The sequence below is a fragment of the Bufo gargarizans genome, chromosome 11 (assembly GCF_014858855.1).
Source record: "Bufo gargarizans isolate SCDJY-AF-19 chromosome 11, ASM1485885v1, whole genome shotgun sequence".
Lineage (NCBI taxonomy): Eukaryota > Metazoa > Chordata > Amphibia > Anura > Bufonidae > Bufo > Bufo gargarizans.
The window spans coordinates 77,084,024-77,104,133 of record NC_058090.1 but is presented as its reverse complement, the minus strand read 5'-3'; the positions used below and the strand labels follow the sequence as shown (position 1 = coordinate 77,104,133).

Here is a 20,110-nt window from a genome sequence, read left to right as displayed (position 1 = left end):
TTTGGTTGCCGGGTGTCAAACCCCCGCCGATCTGATATTGATGACCTACTGTATCCTGAGGATAGGTCATCAATATTAAAAGCCTGGAAAAACCCTTTAACTCTTGAGCCACGTGAACCGCATTTATCACTAAATACTTAAAACGATATAAAAAGTCTCAGTGTCCTTGGATGGGCCTGTGTCCACTACTTCAAAACAGCCCCAGGTTGAGACCCATTCTATTTTGGGAACGGTAAGTGTCAGCCTTCAGATCCCCCATAGATGTCACAGCAGAAAAGCACCTTTAGGCCCTGCTTACACATTAAGAAATGCTGTAGATTCTCCATCACCCTTTAAAATGCTGGGGAAAAGAATCCACAGCAAAATCGGCGAATACATGCAAAACATGCACATGTGGCCGTACCCTGTTAAAGGGCTTTGACGATGGTTTGATACTGATGGCCTATCCTCAGGATAGGTCATCAATATCAGATCAGTCCCACACTCGGCACCCCCAACGATCAGCTCTTTCGGGCAGTCGACTGGGAAACTACAGTCAACGGAACCGGAAGCAGAAGGTTCCATCCACTGTCTAACAGTTGTGCCAGAGTACTGCAGCTCAACTCCCATTTTCACATTCCTTTTTCTTTACGATTCTGACAAGAAGTCGGAAACAAAACTACTGTACATGGCAGTCTATAACAGGCAACTGCTGGTAGAAACAACAGATACACAACACGAATCACTGCTGAACCTTCAGGACCCCATATACATAACCTAACTTCCCACTCACGCTGTACAGACGGAGTAGAGTTAAATTTTACATCTTGGAGGCTTTGTACTTCTTGAGTAGTAGCTGAACCTCAAGTTGATGAAGATAGGCTAAATCTATAAGTAATCAAGGCAGCATTCCACCTTTCCTCTTAAAACGATATAAAAAGTCTCAGTGTCCTAGGATAGGGCCTGCTTCATGGGGCACTATATACTCTAATAAAGTATGTATGGGCCTTCACATGACCAGGATGGAGGTTTATCCACTGGAGGTGAACCATGAAGGTTCCTATTGAATGGAGATATTTGCTGCATGCTGTCTGAGTAGGTAAGGTTCTTCTTGATATCAAGAGAGTTGTGCTGTGTGCTCTCCCCCTCCCCTCTCCGAGCATAATGTCACATACAAACAATGTAGGAGCGATTGTCCTGAAGCCACATCCCCCTCCTCCCTGTCTAGACAGAGTTTTTGGTGACCGAGAAGGCTTCTGAAAATGTATAGAGATCATACAGGCATGGACAGGAGAACTAGATTTCGACTTTTATTAACAAGGGAGACCAATCAGCCATAACATTAAGATAATATTGTGGATGCATCCCCCCCAAGACATAAAGATGAGATGCACTGTGTGCCCCGATGCCGTTCTATCATGGCCTTCCTGCTACAGCAGCTCTTCTGTAGGACTGGAGCAGGCAGGCTAGATTTTGCTCCCCGAATGCACCCTGGAGTCTGTCGACAGTCCAGCGGGTGTCCTTTCTTGGACCACTCTGGGTAGGTGCTACCCATTGCGTACTGAAAAAACTTACCAATACCTGTCGATTTGAAGATACTCTGATCCAGTTTTTTAGCCACTGTCTCCTGTCAAAGTCACTCAGATCCTTACGCTTGCCCATTTTTAGAGCATGACTGTTCATTACAGGTTTAGATGGCACCATATTTCGGCTGGAAAAAAAACACATTAAATTTCCAGATTTCCTCTATGAATTTACCACTGTATTACCTTACTTTCTTTTAGAAGTATTACTTTGCAATGAATAGGACATTTTAAATGATTAATATATACATTCAATATAAAAAAATATATATTAAATTAAAAAAAACACCCCTGCTTTTTATCTTTCTGGTCCACTTTCTCCTGCACCGAGTGGTGGACTGACATGTTCTGTAGCTTCCCACTTCTCAGTGCCGACGTCCTGGACACTTTTCATTCACACCTTCAAAATTCTTAAAAGGTATATAACTGTATCTCTCACTAGACAGTAGATAGAGGAATTGCATTACATGCTATTTATTAGTGAAATCACAAGGACTGTGAGTGAGGGCCTACTTTCGATGTAGGAAAGTGAGAGGTTAACAAGAGCTCACCACATTGCACTCCTGGAAGATGCAGGTGCTTGATGGTCACATGGGACAAGCTGATGCCCACCCACAGAAAGCGAAGAGACCAGAGCAGCAGAGAGGTTTTAATTCATGGCATAACCCCGTTAAGGTCATGGCTACAAAATGGGAAGCCTCACGAGATTAAACAAATACTATGAATGCAGCAGAAGCTTGAAAAGTCTACCCTCCTGGCAAAAAAACAGCCATATAACATATATAGATAAGGAAGTGAGCCAGGACTACCAAACAGATGGCCTATGCTAGGATATCAAAAAGTGATCAGTTGGGCTCTAACTCCCGCCAATCAGCTGTTTGAAAGGGCCTCGGCTCTCGAGTGAGAATTACAGCTCTATCAAACAGCTGATCATGGGGTTGTTGAAAGCTGGACCCCCACAGACCTAATATTGATGGCTGAGATCCTAAGGGTGGCTCATCCATTTTGACTTACTGGAAAACCCATTTAATAATTATGGGCAAGAGGGAATTTGGTTGAGCATCGGTGTCATGAAAGTGGTTGTCCACCAAGACAAGATCCTCTTTCTAGAAGCAGGCTCTCCACAAGGAGATGCCAGTACATGCATGTCCCCCTGTAATAACATGGGTATGCCAAGTTATTCAGAACAAGTGCTTTTCTTTTGAGCCCTGGGCAGGGGACTTCCTTATAAGAGGGTACATGGACATGAGACATCCTAAACAAATAGTTGGCGCCAACATGTATTTCATCTCAGTCAGCTTGTCAAGGGTTATAGATGGTATCTCAAGGTCAAAATGTTCTGTCTATGTGGATCGAGCACATAAACGTCTTTAGATACTGCAAGACAATGACAAATATACAACTGAAAAGTAATCCATAATACAGTCTACAATCAGTTTCTCAAGAAACCTGTGTTGGAAGGAGGTCACACAGCTGGGTTTGCAGGACCTCTCATGTGAATGGTCTGATGTCTGACCAAATGTGAACTTCGAGAGAAGGACTTTCCACATTCGGCGCAAGTGAAAGGCCGCTCTCCTGTGTGGACCTTCTGGTGTCTCACCAAATGTGAGCTGTGGCCAAAGCATTTGCCACATTCAGTGCAGAGATACGGCTTCTCCCCAGTGTGGACCCTCTGGTGGATAATGAGATTTGAGCTGCTGATAAACCGTTTACCACAGTCGCTACAGACATATGGCTTCTCCCCCGTGTGGACTCTTTGGTGCATGACCAAGTATGACCCACTGATGAAGCTTTTTAGGCAAATTTTGCAGGTATGAGGTTTTTCTCCTGTATGGGTCCGTCTGTGGACAATGAGGCTGGCATTTTGGGTAAAGCTCTTGCCACACTCTTTGCATGTGTAAGTTTTTGGTTCTGTCGGAGTCCTTTTTGACACAATTTTGTCTGGAGTGTATGAGACATGCTTTCTATGCCGGAGACGGCTGCCAGTATGTTCACCTGTCTGGACTCCATGATGTCTAGTAGGAGTCAGGCTCCTATCGTGTTTGGTTGAGTTATTTTCCTCAGTGTGAGCTGCTTTGTGCACCAGTAAAGCTGCCTGCTCCTCAAAGCAGTCCCCACACTCACTACATGTGTATTCTTTGGGTGCTGGGTTACTCTTGGTCTCCACAGTGTCTGTGTTATCATCCTCATTGGATGGTAGGTCTTCAGTATCTGCTTTGCTCTCCGTTTTACTAGGCCTTGACCCCTCAGCTAAACCGGCTGTATATCTGCCCTGTTTTCTCCGGGCTCTTGATGAAGTTCTCCGTGTATCTGCAGTGGACTGGCTCGGAGAGTGGCACCCATCGTCTTTACCTAAGGGTTCCCCTGGACCAAAGAAAAAAAGATAAAGCCACATTTTTATACTGGTTCTTTACAACTTTTTGGTCAAAACATTTATCTAGAGAAAAATTCATGCCAAGATTACTGCAGAAACAACTGGTAGGCACCTGCTGCCCAAGCAGATGAGATTGTGGGATGCATACGACAAAATGGTGGTAAAATGAGAAGTTGTGCCACTTTCTAACATGGATTGTTAGTCATTTCCTCACTATGTGCAAAGTCTCTGCTTGGAGCACTCTTGCTTACAAACCTTGTCACATAGCTACAGAGAGAGCTTTGACCAGTGGCGTACCTCCAATAGATTTTTTGTAGTGTGGACGTGACTAGAGCTCGAAGAAGGGGGCGCACAATAGGGTATTATTAGAGTAATAGGGGATTATTAATGTTAACCTGAGGAAGGAGACTATAGCCTCCCCGAAACACATTGTTCCTATCCAGTGCGTATTTTAACTAAATAAAGAAGATTTTATATTCAAGATTGTCCATACTGGTTTTGAAGCTCCGGAGCAGGAATCAGTTTTTACGCTCTCGTACCTCCAATAGAGGCAGACCATGCAGCTGCTATAAGGGCCCGTGGGGAAAAGAAGCCTGCAATGGACCAAAGGCACAGATATATAGTATATACAGCAGTGTACTGATATGTGAGGTACGAGGTATAAGAGATGCAATGTATACAGATATATAGTATATACAACAGTGTACTGACATGTGAGATACGAGCTGTAATTTATACCTCATATCAGTACACTGTTGTATATACTATATATCTGTATACATTGCATCTCTTATACCTCGTACCTCACATATCAGTACACTGCTGTATATACTATATATCTGTACACATTGCACCCATTATACCTCATATCTCACATATCAGTACTCTGCTGTATATACTGGCCTGGAACGGGTAGTGGGAGGGGCTATGAATGGGGCAAGGGGGCCCAATTTAGATTCTTTCTATAGGGCTTATTAATTTCTATGTACGCCCCTGGCTTTGAAATTCTGTTACAAGCCAGGTCACGGTGAGTTTTTAATCTCAGGATGATTGTTTTTGTTCACCGACAGCATATACAGCACTGCATTGAAATGTGAGGTATGAGGTATAATATATGCAGTGTGTACAGCTATATAGTATATACAGCAGTGTACTGATATGTGAGGTATAACAGATGCAGTGTGTACAAATATATAGTATATACCAGGCATGGCCAACCTGCGGCTCTCCAGCTGTTGTAAAACTACAACTCCCACCATGCCCTGCTGTAGGCGGATAGCTGTAGACTGTCCGGGCATGATGGGAATTGTAGTTTTGCAACAGCTGGAGAGCCTCAGGTTGGCCATCCCTGGTATATACACAACAGTGTACTGATATGTGAGGTATAATAGATGCAGTGTGTACAGCTATATAGTATATACAGCAGTGTACTGATATGTGAGGTATAATAGATGCAGTGTACAGATACATAGTATATACAGCAGTGTACTGATATGTGAGGTATAATAGATGCAGTGTGTACAGATACATAGTATATACAGCAGTGTACTGATATGTGAGGTATAATAGATGCAGTGTGTACAGATATATAGTATATACAGCAGTGTACTGATATGTGAGGTATAATAGATGCAGTGTACAGATACATAGTATATACAGCAGTGTACTGATATGTGAGGTATAATAGATGCAGTGTGTACAGCTATATAGTATATACAGCAGTGTACTGATATGTGAGGTATAATAGATGCAGTGTGTACAGATATATAGTATATACAGCAGTGTACTGATATGTGAGGTATAATAGATGCAGTGTACAGATACATAGTATATACAGCAGTGTACTGATATGTGAGGTATAATAGATGCAGTGTACAGATACATAGTATATACAGCAGTGTACTGATATGTGAGGTATAATAGATGCAGTGTGTACAGATACATAGTATATACAGCAGTGTACTGATATGTGAGGTATAATAGATGCAGTGTGTACAGGTATATAGTATATACAGCAGTGTACTGATATGTGAGGTATAATAGATGCAGTGTACAGATACATAGTATATACAGCAGTGTACTGATATGTGAGGTATGAGGTATAATAGATGCAGTGTGTACAGATATATAGTATATACAGCAGTGTACTGATATGTGAGGTACGGGGTATAACAGATGCAATGTATACAGATATATAGTATATACAGCAGTGTACTGATATGTGAGGTATGAGGTATAACAGATGCAGTGTGTACAGATATATAGTATATACAGCAGTGTACTGATATGTGAGGTACAGGGTATAACAGATGCAATGTATACAGATATATAGTATATACAGCAGTGTACTGATATGTGAGGTATGAGGTATAACAGATGCAGTGTGTACAGATACATAGTATATACAGCAGTGTACTGATATGTGAGGTACGAGGTATAATAGATGCAGTGTGTACAGATATCAGTACACTGCTGTATATACTATATATCTGTACACACTGCATCTATTATACCTCGTACCTCACATATCAGTACACTGCTGTATATACTATATATCTGTACACACTGCATCTGTTATACCTCATACCTCACATATCAGTACACTGCTGTATATACTATATATCTGTACACACTGCATCTGTTATACCTCATACCTCACATATCAGTACACTGCTGTATATACTATATATGTGAGGTACGAGGTATAATAGATGCAGTGTGTACAGATATATAGTATATACAGCAGTGTACTAACATGTGAGGTACGAAGTATAATAGTGTATAATGCAGTGTGTACAGATATATAGTATATACAGCAGTGTACTGATATGTGAGGTACGAGGTATAAGAAATGCAATGTGTACAGATACATAGTATATACAGCAGTAATTTATACCTCATATCAGTACACTGCTGCATATACTGGCCAGGAACAGGTAGTGGGAGGGGCTATGAATGGGGCATGGGGGCCCAATTTAAATTATTTTTATGGGGTCCAGTGATTTCTATGTACGCCCCTGGCTTTGACATTCTGTTACAAGCCAGGTCACGGTTTCTAACCTCGGGATGATTGTTTTAGTTCACTGACAGAAAGCAGAGATATTGAAAACAGCCAGAAATTGTTGCTGTGCATTTCTATACCTGAGGAGGGCAGGACGCTCCTTTTTCTCCGATGTGTGTACAAGTCACTGCTCACACACAGCTCTTCTCCGCGGTGGATTTTGGGAACCGTCTCTGGCTTCACATACAGGTAACCTGAGAAAACATTAATTAGATGGGGTTTAACTTAGAAACATGGCAAATGCTGCTGTGCCACTGGCAGAGCCCGATTCCCCCTGTGTGAACGGCTAAGCATTGGCGAGATAGAGGCGAGTTGTCTAGGTAGTGCCCAGACGGGCATCCAAAAAAGTGAGGCCCCATTTAGAATTATAACTCCCCGCCTGGTGGTAAGATGTCTGGCGGTGATACTGAGAGTGCAAAGTGAAGGAAAGAATAACTGTTAATCAGCCAGATAATCACTAGATGGCGCCAACCCTCCAAATATAAAACAGACGCTTTAGTGAAACACGAGAGCAAAGAACTAAAGAGATGCATAAACAAACAGGTGAATACATAACTAAACAATCCATACACCCGTGCTGCACCTGCACTAAGACAAACAGAAGGGGCGCATGAACAAATGGTGCTTATTAGCATAAATAATTAACGCTAGGAGGCACACTGTACTTTACGTTTTTATTATTTCATGTTCCTATTATTTTTAGACACTTCACCTTTGCATTAAATTTTGAACACTCTAGTGATTGGGAAATTAAGTGATACAATACAAAAGTGTATTTGGCGCATGCGCGGTCAGTATCGTAGTACCCCAATCTGCGTGCCTGCTGATCAGCTGCTTAATACCAAACACTATACCGCCAGACATTATGACTCCAGATGTCAAACCTCCAGAGACCAGACATTACACATATACTTCCAGACACTAGACGTAACACCTCCAGACAATATACCACCAGACATTAGACCTTCAAACATTATACCTCAAGATGTTACACCTCCAGTGACCAGACATTACCCCACCAAACACTATACCGCCAGACATTATGACTCCAGATGTCAAACCTCCAGAGACCAGACATTACACATATACTTCCAGACACTAGACGTAACACCTCCAGACAATATACCACCAGACATTAGACCTTCAAACATTATACCTCAAGATGTTACACCTCCAGTGACCAGACATTACCCCACCAAACACTATACCGCCAGACATTATGACTCCAGATGTCAAACCTCCAGAGACCAGACATTACACATATACTTCCAGACACTAGACGTAACACCTCCAGACAATATACCACCAGACATTAGACCTTCAAACATTATACCTCAAGATGTTACACCTCCAGTGACCAGACATTACCCCACCAAACACTATACCGCCAGACATTATGACTCCAGATGTCAAACCTCCAGAGACCAGACATTACACATTTAGACATTATACCGCCAGACTTTACACCTCTCAATGTTATACTTCCAAACACTAGACGTAACACCTCCAGGCACTATACCACCAGACATTAGACCTTCAAACATTATACCTCAAGATGTTACACCTCCAGTAACCAGACATTACCCCACCGGGCACTATACCTCCAGACATTACCCCACCGGGCACTATACCTCCAGGCATTACCCCACCGGGCACTATACCTCCAGGCATTACCCCACCGGGCACTATACCTCCAGACATTACCCCACCGGGCACTATACCTCCAGACATTACCCCACCGGGCACTATACCTCCAGACATTACCCCACCGGGCACTATACCTCCAGACATTACCCCACCGGGCACTATACCTCCAGACATTACCCCACCGGGCACTATACCTCCAGACATTACCCCACCGGGCACTATACCTCCAGACATTACCCCACCGGGCACTATACCTCCAGACATTACCCCACCGGGCACTATACCTCCAGACATTACCCCACCGGGCACTATACCTCCAGACATTACCCCACCGGGCACTATACCTCCAGACATTACCCCACCGGGCACTATACCTCCAGACATTACCCCACCGGGCACTATACCTCCAGACATTACCCCACCGGGCACTATACCTCCAGACATTACCCCACCGGGCACTATACCTCCAGACATTACCCCACCGGGCACTATACCTCCAGACATTACCCCACCGGGCACTATACCTCCAGACATTACCCCACCGGGCACTATACCTCCAGACATTACCCCACCGGGCACTATACCTCCAGACATTACCCCACCGGGCACTATACCTCCAGACATTACCCCTGGTATCTAGGCTGGTTCTAGCTTTGTTAGAAGGATATTGTCATGTACTATATGATGTCTGGTATTTATTTTTTACATAAATCATGGAACAACCCCTTTAAGTCTTTTTCAATGTGGGGGTGTAATTTACGATCTAATGGAGTATACTCCTGGTTATAACTTTCTGTCATGACTACATACAAGTGTGCCTCTTTCATGTCCCCATCCGAGGTACAGAATTTTGGAAACATACCATTCTGGTCATTGACAAATGAGCTCAAAAGTTCCCAGTAAGCGGTCCCAAGAATGGCGAGTGCTCAGGGTATCCTCAGTAAACCCTGCCCTATGCCTACTCCTTTGGGTTGATTGATGGTTCCAGTGTTGATCCAGCCTTGTTCTATTAAAACCTTTTGAGAAAATGAAATTTCATGCCTGCCCCACGCAAACCTGTGAGTGGCGCATGCACAGTAGTCTGCCCCCAGGATTGCACGGTGCTGGAACAATACTGGACTCATCAATCGACAAGAAAGGGGATGGCATAAGGCAGGGAGTTTAAGGAGGAGTGCTGGAGCATTTGCCAGGCTTAGGACCACCCACTGGTGAAGCAGAAGTGATAAAAGTTCACGGGGCCGAAAGCCCCCGGTTTCCATATGGTGCCCTCCTCCAAAAAATATAATGAAGGGGTTGCATATTCCTCGTTCATCTCACCTACTAAGTTTGGACGCTGATGAATCTTCGTCTCTGCACTTTTGTAACGCTCCTTTTCACGATCTTCCAAGGAGTCTAGCTCTTCTACTGAGAAGCAGACTGTGGCCTCCTCCGGTTTCATGGTTTCCTGAAAGCAAAACCACAATATATATAATATATAGTGCCACCGTATTCTACAGCGCCATATAATTCAGAGGTACAAATATGTAAGCTGTGCCATGGCACCCTGACATTCTTCACAGAAGTCCCATGGCAATCATAATGCTGGGAGTTGTAGTCTTACTACTGCTGGAGAGGAACTGGATGGAAACCTCTCATTTACACAATAGCAGAGGCTCCCTCATTACACTACTGGCAGCCATTTCTGCTCATCCTGCCCCTCACCCTGGACAAATACTGATGACCTATCCTCAGGACAGGTCATAAATTCCAGCACCAGCACCCTCAACGATCAGCAGTTGTCTTCAGGAGTGGACAGAGCCAGAAGCAGAAGGCACCATCCACTGTAGTGGCCATGCCAGGGTACTGCAGCTCATCTCCCAATAAACAAGTCTGTCACTACACGGTGAAAGATGCCTTCTGGCACCTGACAAAAACAGCTGATCAGCGGGGGTCTTGGGAGTCGGACCCCCACTGATCTGATACTGATGACAAATGGCATCAATACTCTAGACACTGAAGACCCATTTTAAGCTCATTATCCCATTCATTACACTCATAGAGGTCCAGAAAGCTGAGATGTCAGGTGCTGTTTGGTGTGGCTACGATCGGTTCCTGTCGCCTCTGTTTCTGCTATGAAACAGCTCAGGATAAAGGGGTTCTCAGGGATTTACATATTAATGAAGGTTCCTCAGTTTAGGCCATCAATATGATATCAGTGGGGGTCTGACTCCTGTATCCACCAATAATCATCTGTACCAAGTGGCCTCACCTCTCCTTAAGGCCTCTTCACCAGAGCACCAAGGTCTCCTCAATCAGGGAAACCAATCCTTTGTACCAAGAAGCCTCACCTGTCCATAAGGCCTCTTCATCAGAGTACCAAGGTCTCCTCAATCAGGGAAACCAATCCTCTGTACCAAGAAGCCTCACCTGTCCATAAGGCCTCTTCACCAGAGCACCAAGGTCTCCTCAATCAGGGACACCAATCCTCTGTACCAAGAAGCCTCACCTCTCCATAAGGCCTTTTCACCAGAGCACCAAGGTCTCCTCAATCAGGGAAACCAATCCTCTGTACCAAGAAGCCTCACCTGTCCATAAGGCCTCTTCATCAGAGTACCAAGGTCTCCTCAATCAGGGACACCAATCCTCTGTACCAAGAAGCCTCACCTGTCCATAAGGCCTTTTCACCAGAGCACCAATGTGTCATCAATCAGGTAGTCGAATCCCCACGAATCTCATATTGATGGCCCATCCTGAGGACAGGCCTTCAGTATGTAAGTCTCAGAGAACCTCTTTAGGTATACAGGACCCCTGCACACTGATAGGGAATATCGGCACTAATACTTTGCCTGTTTGCTGGAGACCCACATTTTAGTCATTTTTTGGCAAAAAATCCACACATGACAAGTAGTGTCCTCTTTTAGTGGGACCCCGGCAACTATAACTTTCGGCAACACATAAGCTTCATGCCTATGTTTTACCTCCCCTGTAATGAAAGAGGGCATTACCAGGACCAGATGATGTGGGGGCCAGCCTGCAATGGCCACCACCCTGTGTTTCCAGACCCAGACCCCGTGAGACTGAGCTCATTATATTTTAGTGGAATATTCTGATCCTACAGAAGAAGTGTTACCTCCATGGCAGCAGGGGGCGTCCGCTTGACGTCAGAGGCAGCACTCTTATTACATTTCTCCATTAGAACGCCAGGTCCCTTTAAAACAAAAATGCATGCATTACATAGGGAAGGTTACATATTGCTAGTGCCCTGGAGCCACCACTAGGAGGAGCCATTGTAGACAATACATTGCAGTCAGTCACTATAAGGGAGAGGGGTCGGTGCAGTGATCAGAGCTGCTGCCGCAACCTTCATTTTCGGATGCTGGGGGTTGTGTGCCGCATCATACCTGAGAGGTGTCGGATTATCAAATATTCCGGATCATAGAAAACTGTAGTACATGAACGTCCGAATTAACATGACGCCAGCCTGATGCCCCCATAACATTAGCCGGCCTGCACCGGCGCCCCCCATAACAGAGCCGGCCTGCACCGGCGCCCCCCCCATAACAGAGCCGGCTTGCACCGGCGCCCCCCCCATAACAGAGCCGGCTTGCACCGGCGCCCCCCCCATAACAGAGCCGGCTTGCACCGGCGCCCCCCCCATAACAGAGCCGGCTTGCACCGGCGCCCCCCCCATAACAGAGCCGGCCTGCACCGGCGCCCCCCCATAACAGAGCCCGCCTGCACCGGCGCCCCCCATAACAGAGCCCGCCTGCACCGGCGCCCCCCATAACAGAGCCCGCCTGCACCGGCGCCCCCCATAACAGAGCCCGCCTGCACCGGCGCCCCCCATAACAGAGCCCGCCTGCACCGGCGCCCCCCATAACAGAGCCCGCCTGCACCGGCGCCCCCCATAACAGAGCCCGCCTGCACCGGCGCCCCCCATAACAGAGCCCGCCTGCACCGGCGCCCCCCATAACAGAGCCCGCCTGCACCGGCGCCCCCCCATAACAGAGCCGGCCTGCACCGGCGCCCCCCCATAACAGAGCCCGCCTGCACCGGCACCCCCCATAACAGAGCCCGCCTGCACCGGCGCCCCCCATAACAGAGCCCGCCTGCACCAGCGCCCCCATAACAGAGCCGGCCTACACCAGCGCCCCCCCATAACAGAGCCCGCCTGCACCGGCTCCCCCCATAACAGAGCCGGCCTGCACCGGCGCCCCCCCATAACAGAGCCGGCCTGCACCGGCGCCCCCCCATAACAGAGCCGGCCTGCACCGGCGCCCCCATAACAGAGCCGGCCTGCACCTGCGCCCCCATAACAGAGCCGGCCTGCACCTGCGCCCCCATAACAGAGCCGGCCTGCACCAGCGCCCCCATAACAGAGCCGGCCTGCACCAGCGCCCCCATAACAGAGCCGGCCTGCACCAGCGCCCCCATAACAGAGCCGGCCTACACCAGCGCCCCCATAACAGAGCCGGCCTGCACCAGCGCCCCCCCATAACAGAGCCGGCCTGCACCAGCGCCCCCCCATAACAGAGACCGGCCTGCACCAGCGCCCCATAACAGAGCCGGCCTGCACCAGCGCCCCCCCATAACAGAGCCGGCCTGCACCGGCGCCCCCCCCATAACAGAGCCGGCTTGCACCGGCGCCCCCCCCATAACAGAGCCGGCTTGCACCGGCGCCCCCCCCATAACAGAGCCGGCTTGCACCGGCGCCCCCCCCATAACAGAGCCGGCTTGCACCGGCGCCCCCCCCATAACAGAGCCCGCCTGCACCGGCGCCCCCCCATAACAGAGCCCGCCTGCACCGGCGCCCCCCATAACAGAGCCCGCCTGCACCGGCGCCCCCCATAACAGAGCCCGCCTGCACCGGCGCCCCCCATAACAGAGCCCGCCTGCACCGGCGCCCCCCATAACAGAGCCCGCCTGCACCGGCGCCCCCCATAACAGAGCCCGCCTGCACCGGCGCCCCCCATAACAGAGCCCGCCTGCACCGGCGCCCCCCATAACAGAGCCCGCCTGCACCGGCGCCCCCCCATAACAGAGCCGGCCTGCACCGGCGCCCCCCCATAACAGAGCCCGCCTGCACCGGCGCCCCCCATAACAGAGCCCGCCTGCACCGGCGCCCCCCATAACAGAGCCCGCCTGCACCAGCGCCCCCATAACAGAGCCGGCCTACACCAGCGCCCCCCCATAACAGAGCCCGCCTGCACCGGCTCCCCCCATAACAGAGCCGGCCTGCACCGGCGCCCCCCCATAACAGAGCCGGCCTGCACCGGCGCCCCCCCATAACAGAGCCGGCCTGCACCGGCGCCCCCATAACAGAGCCGGCCTGCACCTGCGCCCCCATAACAGAGCCGGCCTGCACCTGCGCCCCCATAACAGAGCCGGCCTGCACCAGCGCCCCCATAACAGAGCCGGCCTGCACCAGCGCCCCCATAACAGAGCCGGCCTGCACCGGCGCCCCCATAACAGAGCCGGCCTACACCAGCGCCCCCATAACAGAGCCGGCCTGCACCAGCGCCCCCCCATAACAGAGCCGGCTTGCACCAGCGCCCCCCCATAACAGAGCAGTCAGAGAAATGTCTTAGCAGAACCCAAGGGGTTAACACCCTGGAGATGAGAGGTGGCCACTGAGATCACAGACGTCACCCTGGAGCTCCTGATACGTTAGATGTGCGAGGGGTTTACAGACAAAGTTCTGACTACAGGAGACGTCGTGTCCCTCACCTGCAGCTCCTGCACCCACCCACCTGTGAGCACCCAGCAGCACCCTATTGTCCCCCCCATATGGACACGTACCTGCCCCCCTCCAGCAGCACTGCCCACACGTCCACTACCTGTGCGACCACCGTGTGCAGCCCCTCAGATGTCTGCAGCCGGGAGCAGGACGCCCGGAAGTCTGCGGAGGCCACCGAATCTCTCCGCCACCGACTGCCAGAGCCCCGAGTCAGGACCTGGAGAAGACGGCGGCCGCGCCTGGGGATTGTAGTTCTACTCTCATAGAGCACACAGCGATCGGGGAAGCAAAGGAACTACCAGTCCCAGGGTGCAGTGCGGCGAAACACGTGACCGGCCTCAGCCCTGTATACTGAATGTGAGGGGGGGGGGGGGGGGGGGGAGAGAAACTTCTATATGTCACTGAGGGCAGGATGGATGATAGATAGATAGATAGATAGATAGATAGATATGAGATAGATAGATGGATAAATATTAGATAGATAGATAGATGATAGATAGATAGATAGATAGATAAATATGAGATAGATAGATAGATATTAGATAGATAGATAGATAGATAGATAGATAGATATGAGATAGATAGATAGATAGATAGATATGAGATAGATAGATACGAGATAGATAGATAATAGATATGAGATAATAGATAGATATAATAGGAGATAGATAATAGATATTACATAGACAGATAGATCCATAGAGCGAACACGGCCATTGAGGTGGTCCCACAGATGCTCATATGTATTTGGGTCTGGGGGATTAGGGGTCCGGGTAGTACCTGGAATTTGCCGATGTAACTTTGTTCTCCAGATGGTAGAGGCTCAGGTTCCAGTCAGACCCCTCACTGATTGTACCCAAAGCGAAGGGACATCTGTAGTGGCGTCGCTAGAGGGGGGCGAGGGGGGGCAATTGCCCCCCCTATGTTGTCCCTTGCCCCCCCGGGTGCCCCCCCGCTGATTCCCCAGAGTGAATACTAATGAGCGCTTCCATTATGGAAGCGCTCATTAGTACCGAAGGACCAGGAAGTGGTGAACGCTCTGTACTCACCACTTCCTGGTCCTCGGCTGTCGGCTGTGCAGGGCTGCGCACAGCGTGAGGGCGCTCTGTGACCTCACGCTGTGCGCGCCAGTTTAGAGCACAGTCGACTGAGGAGAAAATGGCAGGCGGCGTCCGTCCAGGAACAGGAGAGGTAAGTGTTTTTATTTTTTATTTTATAAAAAATGTGGCTGCTGGGGGCATTATGGGGGCTAATAGGAGGCATATAAGGGCTAATTGGAGCCATATGGGGCATTTGGAGGCATATTTGGGGGCTAATAGGAGGCATATGGGGGCTAATTGGAGGCATATATGGGGGCTAATTGGAGGCATATTTGGGGCTAATTGGAGGCATATTTGGGGCTAATTGGAGGCATATTTGGGGCTAATTGGAGGCATATTTGGGGCTAATAGGAGGCATATGGGGCTAATAGGAGGCATATGGGGCTGATAGGAGGCATATGGGGCTGATAGGAGGCATATGGGGGCTAATTGGAGGCATATGGGGGCTAATTGGAGGCCTATGGGGGCCTATGGGGCTAATAGGAGGCATATGGGGGCTAATTGGAGGCATATGGGGGCTAATTGGAGGCATATGGGGGCTAATTGGAGGCATATGGGGCTAATTGGAGGCATATGGGGCTAATTGGAGGCATATGGGGGCTAATTGGAGGCATATGGGGGCTAATAGGAGGCATATGGGGGCTAATTGGAGGCATATGGGGGCTAATTGGAGGCAAATGGGGGCATATGGGGCTAATAGGAGGCATATGGGGGCTGATAGGAGGCATATGGGGGCTGATAGGAGGCATATGGGGGCTAATAGGAGGCATATGGGGGCTAATAGGAGGCATATGGGGGCTAATAGGAGGCATATGGGGGCTAATAGGAGGCATATGGGGGCTAATAGGAGGCATATCGGGGCTAATTGGAGGCATATGGGGGCATATGGGGCTAATAGGAGGCATATGGGGGCTAATAGGAGGCATATGGGGGCTAATAGGAGGCATATAGGGGCTAATAGGAGGCATATGGGGGCTAATAGGAGGCATATGGGGGCTAATAGGAGGCATATGGGGGCTAATTGGAGGCATATGGGGGCATATGGGGGCTAATAGGAGGCATATGGGGGCTAATAGGCATATGGGGGCTAATTGGAGGCATATGGGGGCTAATAGGAGGCATATGGGGGCTAATTGGAGGCATATGGGGGCTAATAAGAGGCATATGGGGGCTAATAAGAGGCATAATGGGGCTAATAAGAGGCATAATGGGGACTAATAAGAGGCATAATGGCTGATATGGGGGCTAATGAGGCATAAGGGCTGATATGGGGGCTAATGAGGCATAAGGGCTGATATGGGAGCTAATGAGGCATAAGGGCTGATATGGGGGCTGATATGAGAGGCATAATGAGGGCTAATGAGAGGCATAATGTGTCATCCACAGATGCCCCCATAACAGTGTGTCTTCCACAGATCCACCATAACAGTGTGCCTGTGCACTGACGAGAGACAGAAAGAAGGGGAAAGAATACGTGGAAGCAAGCAGAGGACGGCACAGCAGACGACTGAGTAGCTTCTTTTGTAAGTAAATTGCTTTATTATAACTGTATCCCTGCATATCGCAATTCACTCGTATTTTGTAATCTTATTGATATATACTTATTTTGTTTGTGCCCCCCCATTTTTGACTGTGGTATCTTTGTGCCCCCCCTATATATTGTTCCTAGAGTCGCCACTGGACATCTGTGTAGGACACCCTGAGATCTTCACGGACTCATTTTTCTCTCTAGTCTCTTTGCTTTTTAAAAATTCTTTATTAAAGGGGTATTTGTGTCTGGGACACGGGTGATATGCCACCAATGTCAGATAGGTGCACGTCTCACCCATGAGACCTGGTCATAGCTCCAGAATGGGTCCCCAAAAGTGAAGGAGAGCACACCGCACAAGTGCGACCACCCTCCACTAATCACCATGGCAGTGCTGGCTCCGTCCTCTAGCGGTGAGGTGGTCGCCCGTGCTCAGTGCACTCTACCGTCACCGATACGGGACTTCTGAAAATAGCCAGCGCTCTCTAAACTAGAACTCCCAGAGCAATACACGGAGAGCACGTAGCACATGCGCAGTCTGCTCTCCTGCACTTTTCTGCACCGTTCTGCAGATAGGTCCCACTATCTCACATTGATGGCCTATCCTATCCTGACAAAACTATATGTGAGCAAAAACATCATAAAGTCATAGGAAAGGGTTATTGTCAGCAGTGATGTCACAGTATAGAAATAATGTGCATGGTGATGTCACAGTATAGGAATGATGTGTACGGTGATGTCACAGTATAGAAATAATGTGCATGGTGATGTCACAGTATAGGAATGATGTGTACGGTGATGTCACAGTATAGGAATGATGTGTACGGTGATGTCACAGTATAGGAATGATGTGTACGGTGATGTCACAGTATAGGAATAATGTGCATGATGATGTCACAGTATAGGAATGATGTGCACGGTGATGTCACAGTATAGGAATGATGTGCACGGTGATGTCACAGTATAGGAATGATGTGCACGGTGATGTCACAGTATAGGAATGATGTGTACGGTGATGTCACAGTATAGAAATAATGTGCATGGTGATGTCACAGTATAGGAATGATGTGCATGGTGATGTCACAGTATAGGAATGATGTGTACGGTGATGTCACAGTATAGGAATAATGTGCATGATGATGTCACAGTATAGGAATGATGTGCACGGTGATGTCACAGTATAGGAATGATGTGCACGGTGATGTCACAGTATAGGAATGATGTGCACGGTGATGTCACAGTATAGGAATGATGTGTACGGTGATGTCACAGTATAGAAATAATGTGCATGGTGATGTCACAGTATAGGAATGATGTGCACGGTGATGTCACAGTATAGGAATGATGTGCACGGTGATGTCACAGTATAGGAATGAGGTGCACGGTGATGTCACAGTATAAGAATGATGTGCATGGTGATGTCACAGTATAGGAATGATGTGCATGGTGATGTCACAGTATAGGAATAATGTGCATGATGATGTCACAGTATAGGAATGATGTGCATGGTGATGTCACAGTATAGGAATAATGTGCATGATGATGTCACAGTATAGGAATGATGTGCATGGTGATGTCACAGTATAGGAATAATGTACATGGTGATGTCACAGTATAGGAATGATGTGTATGGTGATGTCACAGTATAGGAATGATGTGCACGGTGATGTCACAGTATAGGAATGATGTGCATGGTGATGTCACAGTATAGGAATGATGTGTATGGTGATGTCACAGTATAGGAATGATGTGCACGGTGATGTCACAGTATAGGAATGATGTGCATGATGATGTCACAGTATAGGAATGATGTGTATGGTGATGTCACAGTATAGGAATGATGTGCACGGTGATGTCACAGTATAGGAATGATGTACATGGTGATGTCACAGTATAGGAATGATGTGCATGGTGATGTCACAGTATAGGAATGATGTGCATGGTGATGTCACAGTATAGGAATGATGTGCATGGTGATGTCACAGTATAGGAATGATGTGCACGGTGATGTCACAGTATAGGAATGATGTGCAAAGTGCATGATGATGTCACAGTATAGGAAAGATGTGCATGGTGATGTCACAGTATAGGAATAATGTGCACGGTGATGTCACAGTATAGGCGCATGGTGATGTCACAGAGCAGAAATAATAAATGTTAGATGCCATAGCCAAATGTTAAGGGCCACAGTGATGTCACAGTGCAGGGGCAAAAGCTCCACATCATAATACAAGAATAATGCACACAGTAATATCACAATACACATATAATAATCACAACACCATAAGACAAGGGTTATGTAAACTGTAATGATGTCATATTACATAGATAAACAGCATCATATCAGAATAATGACACAGCACATGAGAATAAACAGCAACGTGACAGTAAATGTATAATGCATACAGTGATGTCACAGAACATAGGAAATAAACATAGTGATGTCACTGTACATAGGAAATAAACATAGTGATGTCACAGTACACAGGAAATAAACATAGTGATGTCACTGTACACAGGAAATAAACATAGTGATGTCACAGTACACAGGAAATAAACATAGTGATGTCACTGTACATAGGAAATAAACACAGTGATGTCACTGTACATAGGAAATAAACACAGTGATGTCACTGTACATAGGAAATAAACACAGTGATGTCACTGTACATAGGAAATAAACATAGTGATGTCACTGTACATAGGAAATAAACACAGTGATGTCACTGTACATAGGAAATAAACACAGTGATGTCACAGTACATAGGAAATAAACATAGTGATGTCACTGTACATAAGAAATAAACATAGTGATGTCACTGTACACAGGAAATAAACACAGTGATGTCACTGTACATAAGAAATAAACATAGTGATGTCACTGTACATAGGAAATAAACACAGTGATGTCACTGTACATAGGAAATAAACATAGTGATGTCACTGTACATAGGAAATAAACAGTGATGTCACTGTACATAGGAAATAAACACAGTGATGTCACAGTATATAGGAAATAAACACAGTGATGTCACTGTACATAGGAAATAAACATAGTGATGTCACTGTACATAAGAAATAAACATAGTGATGTCACTGTACATAAGAAATAAACATAGTGA

General features: G+C 47.5%; 2 protein-coding genes across 2 annotated transcripts in view; one reads left to right on the top strand and one right to left on the bottom strand.

The window, feature by feature from the left end:
- Positions 1 to 1,263: 1,263 nt before the first annotated feature.
- On the bottom strand, positions 1,264 to 14,590 carry LOC122921703 (zinc finger protein 41-like). The gene is made up of 5 exons (XM_044271882.1): positions 14,461 to 14,590; positions 11,754 to 11,831; positions 9,962 to 10,088; positions 7,078 to 7,191; positions 1,264 to 3,926 (listed from the first exon to the last, which is right to left on the bottom strand). Exons 2-5 carry the CDS (start codon positions 11,814 to 11,816, stop codon positions 3,028 to 3,030), a joined length of 1,203 nt encoding a protein of 400 aa, XP_044127817.1. The 5' UTR covers positions 11,817 to 11,831; positions 14,461 to 14,590; the 3' UTR covers positions 1,264 to 3,027.
- Positions 14,591 to 16,929: 2,339 nt separating this feature from the next.
- The window catches only part of LOC122921918 (acyl-coenzyme A thioesterase THEM4-like), a 39,729-nt gene continuing 36,548 nt past the window's right edge, over positions 16,930 to 20,110 (top strand). Inside the window, exon 1 of the mRNA XM_044272243.1 lies at positions 16,930 to 16,983. The gene's annotated coding sequence lies outside the window, so the exon portion shown is untranslated. The remainder of the gene's footprint in view (positions 16,984 to 20,110) is intronic.

What these genes read in the sequence shown, in the direction of transcription:
- LOC122921703 (XM_044271882.1), bottom strand. Translation starts at nt 11,816, where the DNA reads ATGGAGAAATGTAATAAGAGTGCTGCCTCTGACGTCAAGCGGACGCCC. An exon ending in CGCCCCCTGCTGCCATGGAG is followed by an intron (nt 10,089 to 11,753) that starts GTAACACTTCTT and finishes TTTTGCTTTCAG; the next exon opens with GAAACCATGAAACCGGAGGA. An exon ending in GAGCGTCCTGCCCTCCTCAG is followed by an intron (nt 3,927 to 7,077) that starts GTATAGAAATGC and finishes TCTTTGGTCCAG; the next exon opens with GGGAACCCTTAGGTAAAGAC.